At 30.5% G+C, this 15,361-nt stretch overlaps 2 protein-coding genes across 3 annotated transcripts in view; both read right to left on the bottom strand.

Annotated features, from left to right (window-relative positions):
• The window catches only part of LOC105148656 (LIM and SH3 domain protein F42H10.3), a 30,126-nt gene extending 22,736 nt beyond the window's left edge, over window positions 1–7,390 (bottom strand). For both annotated transcript variants that reach the window (XM_011060499.2, XM_087403079.1), the window contains exon 1: window positions 6,649–7,390. In XM_011060499.2, the coding sequence (XP_011058801.1) occupies window positions 6,649–6,717 (69 nt within the window). In that variant the 5' untranslated portion in view covers window positions 6,718–7,390. The remainder of the gene's footprint in view (window positions 1–6,648) is intronic.
• Window positions 7,391–9,142: 1,752 nt separating this feature from the next.
• On the bottom strand, window positions 9,143–14,074 carry LOC105148657 (3-hydroxyisobutyrate dehydrogenase, mitochondrial). Its single transcript, XM_011060500.2, has 7 exons — window positions 13,741–14,074; window positions 12,310–12,389; window positions 12,052–12,230; window positions 11,815–11,936; window positions 11,470–11,680; window positions 11,264–11,390; window positions 9,143–9,464 (listed from the first exon to the last, which is right to left on the bottom strand). Exons 1-7 carry the CDS (start codon window positions 13,787–13,789, stop codon window positions 9,282–9,284), a joined length of 951 nt encoding a protein of 316 aa, XP_011058802.2. The 5' UTR covers window positions 13,790–14,074; the 3' UTR covers window positions 9,143–9,281.
• Between the last annotated feature and the right edge of the window lie 1,287 nt (window positions 14,075–15,361).

Here is a 15,361-nt window from a genome sequence, read left to right as displayed (position 1 = left end):
AATTATGCTTTGTTAAATATTAAACCCATAGAAATATTTTAAATATTTCAAATATTCAATTGATAAAAAAAAAATGCTAAGAATATCTGTCAATAAAGAATTTATTAAAATTATTATAAAATTATATAACAAAATTATTTAAAGGCCTTTCATCTTAAATCAATTTAACAAATATAATTTATAAAATCAATATTTTATATGATTGGTCATAAATTAGAACAGTTCAGCTTAGACAAAATATGTTATTATTTAAAGAAGAAACAAAATGTTGAGATATCAATTATTATGTCATATAATTTCTAATATAAAACACTCAAGCAAGTTATCAAGTTATTAGATGTGATCTCATAGGTATATCTGTTTAATTAGAATTCATTAAGTTAATCGCACTTATAATGGAACGAGATTATTGTCTCGTGTTCTTCTCTTATCAGCGCAATTTCCTACGGATTCTATATCATGATGGTAATATAGATTAGAATTTGATTTGTGGGTAAGCCGCAAAAAGAAAGGACTGTTAAACGTTAAGAATAGCCCCATTTTTCCCGCGTGTTTAAAGAATCGCGTACGGTATGTGTACCTCCTATGTAATCGCTATATTCACGCCTTCGCAATCAACGGTGGGAAACAACCGGATGCCGCGCCGCATCGTTGAAATAGCAGGAATATTTAATGACTGAAAAGCAATGGGTCCAGAAAAGTGAGAAGTCATTTAATCGGATTGCGATCAACTGAATGCAAAGAGCATTATAACTAAAAATGAATTTGATTAACTTCCAAAACTCGCGCAATAAAAATAAAATTGTAAACAGTTTGGAATACGTTTCGAGAACATTGTTATATAATTAATCGTGACTAATGAAATAACGATAATTCGATTATGGAGAAAAATGTGCAAACTCATAATTTTATATGTCGATGTAAATATTTCGGTGTTTAATATTTATATTCTGTGTAAAGGTAGGTACATAAATGTTATCTTATCTGTACGACATTGGCATTCTACCACGAATTCTTCAAATCAGCGAATTTCTCGACTAACAGAGAGCAACAGGTCGAGTTCGACTCCCACCTGTTGTGACTGTACGAAGCCCACGCAACGGGTAGCTCATAATTCGTTACAATTTTGCTGCAGGTTACTGCATACACACGTATATCGTAAAGTTTCGTAAACAATATTACCGTCCTCATATTCGTGAATGAAAATCATTCCTACAAAGATTATCAATTTATTTATATAGAAACGATAGTTATATCGTATGAATCTTATAATATGATGTTACACATAGTATATATATTTATTTATATATTTATTTTTAATTGTACAATTAAGATCTATATATGAAATAAATAATATTTCAAGTTTTAAATTTTAGATTTTAAAAATATGATTATAAAAATTAATACGTCGCGGTAATGAAACAATCGTAATTTATAATAGTCGAAATAAACGTGTCGAAGGAAATTAGAATTTTTGAATTCCCAATCACATTTTTCTCTTTCTTAAGAAAATATATTTTTTTAGAAAATACCTAATAATGAAAAGATATGGAAGCAATATGAGATACTCGTAAGATTACTACAAAATAATAAAGCTGTTTACAAATAAAAGACAAGTTCCTATTAGGCGAGAGAGATAAGAAGAGAAACTGAGAATCGGCAAGTAGCTGTAAGTAGCTCTTCATTAATATTCATAGGACGTAAATTAATCAAACTTAGATCGCGCGTGCTGTATATAATACGGATTAAAAAACGCGAGATAAAAAAGACGAATAAAAATTATTTGAGAAGCAGAATAAATTCAAGTATCCTTAAGTGTTTATATCTTTTTTACTCATTTAATATCTCTCATACTTTCTTCATCACATCTACTTTCAAAAATATTGATAAATATTTTGCAATATCACTATCGCTTATAATAATTAAAAAACATACAAGAGCATATCAAAACAAATATTGTATATAATATCTACTGTAAAAATAAATGGGATGTTAAAAGTTTACTGTAAGCATGCACGCGATAAAAAAAAATGCTTTTTAAATTACTATCTAAGAAGCGAAATATTAAAATTACGAATAAAAAGATATCGATTAGGTTTGATTGATTGAATTACATTTGATTAGATTATTAGAAAGTAACGCAAAGGAAGAGAAATAAATCAGAAAGCAGTGCTTACAGAAAAAAGAATTCGTAGGAAAAAACGGATTAACTACGAACATTTTCCTTCATTAAACCCTTCCCTTTAATTTTCCCTTGTGCACTTCGGTCTGTTGACCATGTAACGTTATGCGTCTCGTCTCAATTCTTCCTCGTATTGCGCCGCTCTTCCATTTCTTTCATCTCGCTTTCCTTCTCTGTTTCTTCAAAGAAACAAGAAAGAGAGACAGTTGCAACCGCAATTTCACGAGACATCGCGAACACGCAGTGGAAACAGGCGTAAACTCGGGCGTAAACAACGATCTGCACGTAAAAGTGCATAAACCGTGCCGTTTACAAGTGTTCTAAGTGAACAAAAAGATATCTATTCTATTTCATAACCATTTTCTTGTCTTAAGTAATACATGAAATAATTCAGACAAGTATTAATTACTAAATTTGTCTCGCTAACTAAACCTAAAATAAAAAGAAAATAAATTAAAAATAGAAAAAGCGCGTTCGAATAATTTATTGAAAACCGATAGAATTTAATAATGTAATTTCTAAGTAAAAAGAATAAAGAGAGATTAGTATTTATTATTGGTAATTATATTTCTTATTTTGCCATTGTGAGTCACGTTGCGACAAAAAGTCTGCTTTCATTCTCTTTGCTGGAGATACCAAAAATGGATGGATCGTGCAGTAGAAACGCACAGCAACGCAACACGCGCGAGAGGATTTAGAAAACCAACGTGGCGATCATGCGGCACGATACACATCCAAATTTAGGATCCTGACTTCCTCGACCTCTTCTCGAACGTCTGAAGCTCGTTTTCTGGCGGGGAATGTCGCCCACGCGATTAAAAAATGCTGTTAACTAGCCCGACGAGTTTTATTTATCCTCTATCAAGTTAGATAAGATATTTTTTAATCACACCACACGTACGTATATATTTATATTTTTACATAATACGTATCTTATTAAGTCAAAAGAGTCATGATTGTTTATTATATTGCATTTTATAATATACTTTTATTATAAAACTGCACTCCTTTTACAAAGCAAAATTGAAATTTTAGTAGAAGCTTGTGGAACTCCATCTCATCAGGGATTGAATAAACAGAAAGTAACGTATATTCATATATTTATATAAGCATCCGGACGAGATACGTCAGAATTGATAAGAAAAAGCTAACAAAGGTAATTATTCAAATTCCTTCTCAGAGTAAGACGTAATATACAATTTATGACAAAACATTTAATTTTATGAGGAATTCGCAGTAAATACTGATGTAAGATTCCGAAGTTCGCGCACTTGGCTTTAAAGTTTATTTCTAACGCAACACGATAAACAAATTTTTTAATGCAAAGCTATCATCTACGTTTATGGAAGGAAGATTCGGCGCAAAAATGATTAAAGAGAACGGTCAGTCTCTCTCTCTCTCTCTCTCTCCCTCCCCCTCTTTTCTTTCCGTCTCTCTTTCTATATGCAGAGAGACCATGCTTAGTATCGGTCATTCAACGTAAGAATAAACGAGACGAGAAATATCACAGCAAATGGAACTGAGAACGACTCAGCGAGCGGAACTAAACGAGAACGGTACATCCTGTAATCTGTTTCGGAAAAAATTTTGATGTGCTATAATGTGCCAATCTTCTTGACATCTTGACAACGTGAGAAAAAACACCAGATACTAAAGCCGCATTAATTGTACATAAAATAATAATTCTTTCCCGTTGTAAAAACAATTCTGTCTTCAGAAGTGATGTTTCGTTGCATTTATAACAAAGATAGTTCTATGTATTCACGTAATAGACTTAAGCATATATAATAGGAATAATTGATTGATTCTCTACAGTTAAATTATTAATTACAATATATAATTTTTCTCATTTAAATCCTTTCAATACTAATTAGTTAAAAAAAAATAAAAGAAACTATTTATATATTTAAGATAAATATTATATCGTATTTCAAAATGCTAAAATAATAAAACAGCGTAAGATTGAAATAAAATTTTTATAATTGACTAACTAATTTCAGACTGTAGTCTCTCGCGCGAATAAAGTCGGATAAATTAGCACAGCGAATGGAAGTTGCACGCCACGGTCTTTCATAAAAACACTCGCAAGAATCCGCGCTCCGTTCATAATTTTGAATAAAACGCAAGTTATAAATCCGACATTTCAAGGTTTATCCTGGACAAATGCGGAAGTTGGTATACACAGTGAACGAAGCAAAAGAGTATTTGCTACATTCCGCTTAAATAGCGGCTAAAACGAAATAAATTTCAACAAAATTTGTTTTAAATGAAGAATTCGTAGAAACGAAAGCTAAACGAATATCTTGTTGCCTAAGAATGGCCTGAAGAATAGTCAACGTACTTTGTACATGCATATAACTTGTTTAAATAGATACATAATCGAATACCGTTATACATAATTATACATAGTTGTACATAGATAATAGGTAAGTAAAGTTTCCATCGATAATCTCACAAACATCATGTCTTACATATTGTAACTATTTTTGTATTAGGTGTTGGAATTAATTCGTAGCGTTTTACAAGTGATGGGAAGTACTTTCATTAATGTATTTTTTAATGCTCATGTGAAATAAATAACATTCTTTCATTTAAAAACGCTACGAATTAATTCCAACACCTAATACATATGTTCTGAAAATATTTAATCGAGAAATATAAACACAAAATAAATAAAATAAAATAAAAAAGATAATTAAAATAAACTCATTAAAATGCGCAATTTGACTTTCTACTCTTTCAGCTATACCCTTTTTCGTTATTATTATCTCTAAAATTGTCGTATTTGCAATTTACTTTTTCATACGTGGAATACACTAAAGAGCAAAACTGTGCGACTATGTTAGGTCTTCCGCAATCTACATTTATAGATACCAGTTATAACGTTCAGTTGAACCATTGCAATCGGTTCGCGAACGGTACATCCTGCCATGTACTCCCACTCCGTTTCTGCGTATCTCGAAAAACGCTGCGTGCCCGTTGTATGCAATACCGTAAGCGAGCATACAAATCCTGCAACGATCGGAAAAGAAAATCCTCGCAAACAATCACGTTGCCATGTTATTACGCTAAAAGACGTTTAACGAGGACGTAATTTTGACATTTGCTTGTCTAATTTACTTTAGGCAATCAAAGATTCATTCTTAAATAAAAGTTATCAATTTGTTGATTGTTAAATCGCTCAAAATAACTATGTCATATCCATATTTGGCATAAAATTTAGCATTATCAATACGATATTCTCATTACCATTTGAATGTATTTAAATATTATTTATTCGATACTTAAATTAAAAAAATAATCATTTTATTTATGTTTTTGTAACAGTCTAACAGCTCTTTTAGAGCGTTACAAAGTACAAGGTCTGGTTTACTGGTTAACATTGTGGTTGGACATAATTTGATAATAATGTAAAAAATGTATTTTTCTAGCTATGGTTAATGATTAAACTAATGGTTTTTTGTAAATAACTTTCAAAGATATCAAAGCATTAGTGATTAATCATAGTTGAAGAAAACAATTTTTATCATCAAGTTAAATAAAAAAAAGTTGAATCAAAACTAGTTAACCAGATAATGAAAAATCAAGCTTAAATGTAATAAAAAAAAATTTAACAAAACATTTTACTTTATCTTCTCGTTTTCATTTCTTTATTTATCACGCTTTTAAAAGTTTCTCAAAATATATATAACTGTCTTATCCATGTTTAACATATTTGACATTGTTTACCATATTCTCATTACCATTTGTATTGTATTTAGATATTATTCAATTTGAATTGGAAACAAACACGAATTTATGCCTTTGTAACGGTCAATAACAGCTTTTAAAGCGTACAAGTGCATCTAACAGAATTCACTGCAATGTAGCAGAATATTCTTCACATCCTTGTGACATGGTGGGGAAATATATCTCGCAGCCTTTTATGCATCAAGCGTACTTCGTCCGCCGCGAGAAACGGTGCTGCGTGCAACAAGTGGATTTCTCGAGTTCTTTCCAATTTTATCCAATTTTCTTTTAAACTATCATACGTATATGTATATATTTATTTATTTTTAGTTGTAGTTTAGAGCTTTAATTAAAACTGAATGAAACTGAACGAATATCGAAGCGCAACAAATAGATAACTCCGTTTGCCGAGTAGGAGCGTTCCACGACGTTAAACACGCGTGCATCATGCACTCACGCACTCACTCACGCACGCACGCACGCACGCACGCACGACGAGGAAGGCCATCGATTGGCAACGGCGCGAAGGCCGCCACTGGGCCGAGCCCTACTCAATGGGGCCGAACGAGAACGGTACATCTCTCCCGCTCTCTCCTGGAGAGCGGCACTCCTTTCGGAGATGAGAATTCGAAAAGAATTTTAATTCCTTCCAGAATAAGTTTTCTCGAATTATCGAGAAGAGCTCGCTGGTTCTTTCAAATACCGGACGAAAGATAACTCGAGCAAACTCTACGTACCTTGTCGAGACACTTGAGCTCCTCGATCGGGTAGACCGTCTTCTCGCATCGGGCGCACGTCTTGCTCATCTTTATCTCCTCTTCCTTCTCGACTACGGTCCTTTACCGCCGCTATCCTCTTCTCGCCTCCGCGTTCACCGTCACTCACGCAGGCTTACTGATCTGCACGCGGTCTCGGCGATACTTTACTTACGTTTTTTCGAGACACCGGATTAAGAGCACGCACGCACGCACGCACGACACACGACGCACGCACGCACGCTTGTATGTACGCACACACTAGAGAGACGACGGATCTCGGTACTGCACGTGCGTGACGTATATATACACACTAGCGACACATCCGACCGACCGTCGCGACCGCCGTTGCTGGACGACTTGCCTCGGACAGCTGCTGGCGCCAGTTCGCTCGCGAAAATCCGGCGGGAAAAACCAGCCACCGATGACTCCGATCGTATATTTTCTGTGACTGGCGAGTGGCGACGTTGGACGGCGTTGGACTCTCGTTCGCGTCCCGTTCTGCGTCCCTGCCTCGCTCTCTCTCCCTCTCTTCCTTTTTCTCTCTCTCTCTCTCTCTATCTCTCTATCTTCTCCCGACTTGTGTGAGACTCACGGAAACGGCAGCGAGTAAATCCTCGAACTCGCCGCAGTCGCACCGAACCGCACTGCCCTCTCGTCCTCGTCTAATCACAAAAAAGAACCGTCAAATAACACCGATGGTAGGACGAACACTACTGCGCTAGTCAACGCGACGACTCGCCGCGCACGGCGAGCGCGTGCGTCACGTGGTACAATCCTGTCACGTGCGATTGGCGAATCGCGAGCGCGACTCAGGACCGGCTATATAATTGAGAAAATTCTGTAATCAAAAAAACTTCCTTCTATTTTTGTATATAATACTGATTCCATTCAAAGCGCAGGAAGAAATAAAAATTATGTTAATTTTAGCGAGATTTACATCGAAAATGTATTCCTGAAGAGCACCAAAGCGATAAAGAAACTTTCAAAAATATATTGGGTCATCTAAAAAGTATCCGCGGTTTTTTGTCACTAGATGTGTGTTGGATGGTCATATATCTAGTGACAAAGTACCGCAGATACTTTTTAGATGACCCAATAAAATATTCTTTTCTCCATTATCCCTAGATAGCATGGATAAAATAAAACATTCGTTTATATACTTATTGTAAAAATTAACGTTTCAGAAAGATTGTTACTGATAATTAATATTAAATATGAGAAAATAAATTGATACGCGTGTGTTAATAATAATAGATATCTGTGATAATTATATATATGTAATTTTTGACTTTATTTTAATTAACGCTATTAATCTTAGAAACATTTTGCCGTATAAAAGAAATAAGCTATAATAAATGTAATATAAAGTTAAATAGATTCGTACTACACTAGTCAACGTTAGCGACGTTAAATATCTTCATTTTACGAATTTGTTTACTTTTGTTATTCTCATTAACGGGCGGAATGTTGATGAGGTTGCATATATGATACAATTGTTCAATAAATAAAACAGAAAATAAATTGTATAATATATAAATAAGGTCATTGCTGCTCACGACGTACATTATAAAATTGCAGTGTAATGAATTGTCTACGTTAGATCTACGAGGACGTTGATAATATAGCGTTCTAACATATCGATTTATAACTATACCTATAAATTAATAACAATAATAAAAGAAGAAATATATAGAAATAATATAAAAAAATTTATTTCGAAGATTTCATTTCACAAGAAAATAATTTTAAAATACTTTTAAAATACAATAAATTTTAGTAGTTTGTACTTAACTTTTGCGTTAAAGAGTTAGAATCTTGAATCAAAAGTGTAGTTAATTGTCGGTAAGTACATTTTAATTGTTTGCGAATTATATCTTATCGCTTTATAATTATATTATTTATACACTTACAACTACAGAGGTTCATGCAAGTAATTTACTTATATTTGATTTGGAATCTTTGGAATCACAAAACTAATTTTATTTTAATTTTTAAATGTATTTTATCAAAGCTCATTAAAAAAGTTACAGTTTACGGAAGTTATTTACTATCTCTGTAAGAAATATAAATAAAAAAATAACCTTAAATTTAAATATTTGCTATATTAAACATCCGTAATATTATCTTTTTAAATTGTACTTTACTTCTATGTTTTCTGACATATTTAAAAAATTACAAAATTATAAAATAGTTTTTGCTGTGTAGTTTAATTTTAATCTCAGTTCAATTAACTTTTCATCTTTTTCTAGTTTTAAGAATTAAAAAATGAAGAGAAAGTTGAACTGAGATTAAAGTTAATAATTGGTACACAATGATAAAAACGGTCGAGTATCAGTTAACATTACAGAATAGACCACATAGCCATTGTCTATCGACTAGTGCCCTCTACAGGTTACAGAACATGAACGAATAAGCAGTATATTTGAGATTTGTAATCGCATATAAAAGTATGTTGGATAAAGAATAAAAAACGTTAACTTTTGTAAATAATATATTAAATATACCAAATATATCAAATATTTTGTAAATAATATATCAAATAAAAATCGTTTACTTCATACGATACATTAAAAATATTTAATAAGGCTTATAGTATAAATTTTCAAGTTTTATCAATTTTTACCTTTAAGGAATTGATAGATTACGCTGAAATCCTTATTTGAGAATCCTTGAGCGATGATTGTTGTATAAATCTGATGCGCCAGGGAACCGAGAGGAATCGCAGTTTGCGTTCTAGTCGCGATGGATTGTACCAATCCCAGATCTTTGGCCATCAATGTTGTGCCGAAACCGCCCTACATGCATATATTTGTTATTTGCTTTGAAAGCTAGTATTTATAACTGTTTGTTATATATATATATATATATATATATATATATATATATAAGACCATCTTAGATATAATCTTAAGATATCATATAATAAATCAATCAGACAGCCACACACAGATTTATGTCTTAAAATACTATATTTAAGACGTCTCGTAATAAAAATTCCGGTAAAAAGTTTTTCATGCATGAATATATATAAATATGTATAAACATACATAATTTTATATAAAATATGATCATACATGTTCATACATTCTTCTTTCTTTTGTAAAAATATTTTTTAGTAATAGAAATAACAATAGTAAAATGTAAAAACATTAAAAATAATCAAAAAGAGTAATTTTTATACTATTTATTTTAGAGAAAAATCAAGTTTGAAGAAATGTAAAAAAAATTACTTGAGTATAATTAAATATAAAATTATGCATAATTGTGTATGAGCAATTTTTTTGTTAATTTTCCCAAATTTGTTTTTCTCTAAAACGAAAATTATCTCTTTAATTATTTTTTATGTTTTCATTACTATTATTATTTCTATTACATTATTATTTCAAGGCTATTCTGAAGAAGTATATGAAGATGTTAATATGGCTGTCTGATTGTGTTCATGACACATAAGACATAAGACACAATTTTAAATATAATAGGCCTTCTATAATAAACCTTCTACAATAAGCATAAATCAGGAATCAAAAGCTAAAAATTGATGATTGTAATTGGTCAATTTTTAGCTTCTGACTTCTGATTTATGACTAATGGCTTATTGTAATAGACCCATAAGAATTGACTACATATACCAACTGATTGGCTTATATGTATATGTATGGTATCTTAAGACTTATATTTAAGACAATTAACCTTCCTTCGGTAATGTGAAATTTTCATACTTTGTCCGCAACCTGAGTCTTTGAATTTCTATACAAATTTTTATATTGTTCTGGACTATGTAAAAATCTGAAAAAAATTCTTACATATTTATGATTTTTTAAACTTTAACAGTTTTTATAATCATAAAAATTTATATTTTAATTATTACAAACAAAAAATCGACTGAACTTTTAAAGTTTAACATTGCCGATAGAAAGTTAAAAATAAAAACATGATTACATGATTAATAATTATATGATTATACTCGATTATGAATATCGACTATAATCATGTAATTATTTCCATTATAAATTAGTATGAAAAAATTAATTATGGATGATAATAAATTTGAATGAAACAAATGAAACTATATCCTCTTACATATATATATATCTAAAATTATTTGTTTCAAATAAATTGTAACATACATTTCACAATAAGTTATTGCTTAAGTTTTAAGCTGTAAGAAATTGACTAGTCACAGACGAATATAATAAGAAGATGATTGTCAATTCTTACAACTTAAGACTTAAAATTTAAATATAATAGGTTTACCGCACACACTTTCCGTAACCGTGAGAATTATCAGAGCTGAACATTTTTGATAATTTTTAACTGTGATTGATTAATTCTTATAATACGTTTTACGGTTATGGAAAATGTATGGGGTCCCAATACAACTTATTATAAAAAGCTCGTTAGAGCTCTCTAAATAAATTATATGAATTTAGTGATTTTAAATTATATTAATTTTATGACCGAAAATTTTGCAATGTTATAATGTTAATTTATCTTCGCCAATTGTGTTAATTCCTCGGGTTCCTGAATTCTGCTTCAGTGAATCTGCAATGTAAGAAAAAAAGCGGCTCACACAAAAACATTCTTCCTTAATTACCTCATAGTTCTTCGAACTAGGAACATTAGGTAGAATTCCCGGAACTGGATTATACAGATCGGAAGACCAACATCTGCCCGTGCTAGAATTTACAACGTTCGCCAATGTCTTAGCATTTAATCCTAGCCTAAAATAAATCATGTACATTAAATTACTGACATGTAAAAAACAATATGTGTATTACATGTATCCTATTTGTTTCTCACTTCTGCCCAAGATTGAATGCCTCAGCAGTGCCAATCATACTGATGGCTAATAACATATTGTTACACAGCTTAGCCGCCTGTCCCATGCCTACGTCACCGCAATGTAGTATTCTAGATCCCAGAGCTCCAAGAATAGATTTCGCATCATTAAAATGCATTTCCGTACCGCCTACCATAAATGTCAAAGTGCCGTCCTTGGCTGCATTTACACCTTTATTAACATAATTTGATACAGTTAATTCTTACTTTAGTTGATAATTTATTCAAGTATAATACGTATCTACATTTAATAGGTGTATTGTAATTCCAAATTTACATTTTAGATTTTTCATGAATAAAACTAACCTCCCGAAACAGGACTATCGATAAATCTCAAATTACGTTCACGAGCCTGCAAGGCAATAAATTGAGACACAGATGGATCCACGGTACTGCTATCGATCAATAGAACATCCTTTTGTGCTGCACTAAAAAAAAAAAAACAAATCAGCTAAATGTAAATTGCAATTTATTTATTTGACAAAACAATTTTAGACGTCACCATTTGAAAAAAGTGCTGACTTCTAAAATTCATTTTTTTACCTCAGCACACCATTCTTGCCAGTATAGACATCAAGGACATGTTGATTTGAAGGTAACATCGAGATGATAACATCAGCTTCTCTTGATATTTCAGCCACATTTAACGCACAACTCGCTCCCGCTTCCACTAAATTCATCATCGCTGAATTATTTATATCATATACAATGAGTTTATAATCCTAAGAGAAAAAAACTTTTATTAACGAGAATTATTTAGTTGAAAGAAATGGCAGCTCACTAATTAAATTGAATTGTTACCTTTTTCAGCAAGTTCTTCGCCATGTGACTGCCCATATTGCCCAATCCGATGAATCCGATTTTTGAATAATATCTTGTTCCTACAGATCCATAAAACATTATGTTAAACATGTTTCTGCTTTGCAGAAAATAAGAAATTTATACGTTTTCATTATGTAAATTATGTTTAATTGTATATTGTTTAATTGTATATTGTTTGTATATTGTATAATTGCCTAATTTACATCGAGCATTTGATATGTATCATTTCCGCATCAAATCATTTGCAATTATATGCTTAATATAAACACTGGCGGATTATTTTATTCTGATACTTCTAAATCACGAATACGAGAGCTGGTACGCATATCAAATGGTATCAAAGAATTTCAGGTGTAAACGCTTGGTTCGTTTTAGATCGTATACTAAAATTCGTCACTGCTTTTAAAGTTAAAATTAGAGGTTTTATATCTTGAAAAGCAGTGAAAACATCAGGTCACCTAATCTGATCCGTTCTGAAACAGATCAGTATAAATAAGGACGTATCAAATATTTAATCCGTACCAATCTGATACGCGTACTAATCGATTTAACGGTGTAAAAGGGACCAATAATTTCACAGTAATAAGGATAGTCACATATATTTTTCGCAACAATAATTGTAAGACGTACCGTATAAGAATTAGCTAATCAGCTAAAAATTTTTGATAATTTTTTATTGTAATTGGCTAATTTTTACTATGCATCTTATGATTATGGTTGCGGAAAAAATGTGTATGGTGTTACAAGACTGAGAGATCAAGCTAGCTGTTATATAATTATTATAGTAAGTAACGATCTCAACATTTTAAATGCTAAATCTGATTATTAAAATGTCTGTAAAACTTGCATTTATATTATTATAAAATCACAAGAAAAAATCCATCAGGAAATTTTTTTTTGATCGAACATCAACATCAATTTTTATCTCAATGTGACAAAAAATCACACGTGCGCGCACGCACGCACACACACACACACACACACCGCGCGCGCGCACGCACATTCATTTTAATAAATATAACGTTTTTGAATATTTTTTAAATATTCTTTCGTAACAATATTCTGTTTTTGAATATTCTTTCGTAACATATATGTAAGAACAAAAATATTCTTTAATAAGCAAAAATATTCCTTAGTAAATAATTTTTTTAAATATTCTCTTGTCACATATATAAAAGAACAAAAATATTCTTTAATAAACGATTCAATTTTTTTCAACAATCCTCAAGTTACTTTTTCCCTTATATAATTATATAAATACAAATTTCACAGACATTTAATGATCAGATAAAATATTTTAGCATTAAAAATGTTGAGATCTTCATTTATGCTTAATAATAATCATATTAAGATCATTTCAATGAATTGATTTCAAATAATTAAAAAAAATTAAATAAGTAAAAATATTACCTGCTGTCATGCTGATGGATAATTTTGTAAGTATCATGAAAACACTCATCTTGGGCACTTGATAAAAACAATGAATTATAAAAGTCAACAAATAAATATCATGCTGTGAGCAAAGAACATACTAATATTTATGTCGTTTAGTTCAAATACGTCGAAAAGTTGTTTCGAGAACGCAATCAGCTGCTCATTAGTATGCGTTTGTGTGTGTTAAACAAAAGAATTGTTAAAAGATAAATTTTCCGCAGAGAAAAACAGAAACATATTTTAGGTTGTAAAAGAACACTGCCGATGGCACGAAAAGACGACAGCAGCGACGTCTCATGTATGATTTAGCATAAAAATACATTACACAACTTGATAAGAATGGATAACGAATGATGTTTTAAAGGCGGGTAATATGAATGAATTCTTCGTAATTTGCTCATCTATCATTCTCTCGTTAAAAAGATAAATTACTTCAAACGATCAACTTTTCTCTAATCTCATGAAATAATAATCATAATATATTTTTTATTAATTACTTTAAAATAAAAATTATAATTAAAAGAATAATTAACAAATTAATTTTTCCCATGATTATTACGGGCTACTTATTTGAAGTTCGTAAAACTATCCACTGGTCTCGTATCTTTTTTTGCAAATCATTAATTCATGGCCATTACAATCAGAAAAAAAGTTGTTATTTCACAAAAATATTAGTTGATTCTATGTGATAACTAAATGTAGCGGTCACGGACTGTTAAGCAAATATTTGTTAATTCAAACAAATAACAAATAACAGTTTTAAATTACAAGATTTTATTACTCTAAATATATAAATATTTAAACTAAATAATTCATTTAATCATTACAAACTAAACGCATTTAGTCAACAACTTTTTTAGTTAACAACTTTTTTTTCAGTGTAGTCAGTAGAGATTATTTTGTTTGTACAGCGATTAAGAACATAATAATGAATATTAATATTCCAGTAATACATCATTATTATTTACGATGTCATAAATACGTCAAAATATAAAAATTGTTATCGTTATCATGTCTATACTTCTATTGAACTCTGTATATTTTTCTTTCAGTCAAAAAGTATTTATCAATAGCTTGCGTGTTTTATTTTTTATTGTTATAAATGACTGTTCTATGACATATACTAAGAAGTTGTTAACATTGTTTTATAGTTCCTCTTCTTTTATAACTTATAAAATGAAACGACATTAAATGAATTCTTTTTTCGATCGAGCATTACGATAATAAAAATATGTCTCTGCAAGTTGCAATCTGATGACAATCAAACACAAATCTATTTATAATATCAAACATTTTTGTTGAATATTTAATTAAGTGCTATTAGAATTAATTGTGTGAATGTTATTAATAATGTTAATTAATTAATTTTATATAATTAATTTAATTTCGACATTTTTTAATTAATTATTAAACAATTATTTAGAAGAAAATTTTCTCTCAATATCTTCGATATTGTTAAATATTGATAAATAACTATGCACGTAACTTATTTTACCGAAATTTAACAACATGTAAATGTATTATTGTAAATATTTGAAATTAAAAATATTTGTTAGAGTAATGTTGATGCACATTTTATTGAACGGCATATTTTACT

Source organism: Acromyrmex echinatior, chromosome 2, assembly GCF_024713525.1.
Source record: "Acromyrmex echinatior isolate Ae372 chromosome 2, ASM2471352v2, whole genome shotgun sequence".
In the NCBI taxonomy this organism is placed as follows: Eukaryota; Metazoa; Arthropoda; class Insecta; order Hymenoptera; family Formicidae; genus Acromyrmex; species Acromyrmex echinatior.
Note: the sequence above shows the minus strand (reverse complement) of the source record. Positions and strands in the feature narration are given on the sequence as shown.

Bases quoted from the DNA above. Each gene is read 5' to 3' on its own strand.
- LOC105148657 (XM_011060500.2), bottom strand. From the start codon at position 13,789: ATGAGTGTTTTCATGATACTTACAAAATTATCCATCAGCATGACAGCA. The intron at 12,390-13,740 runs GTAATATTTTTA...ATGGATCTGTAG, and splicing joins ATCCATCAGCATGACAGCAG to GAACAAGATATTATTCAAAA. The intron at 11,681-11,814 runs GTTAGTTTTATT...ATGTTAATAAAG, and splicing joins CGATAGTCCTGTTTCGGGAG to GTGTAAATGCAGCCAAGGAC.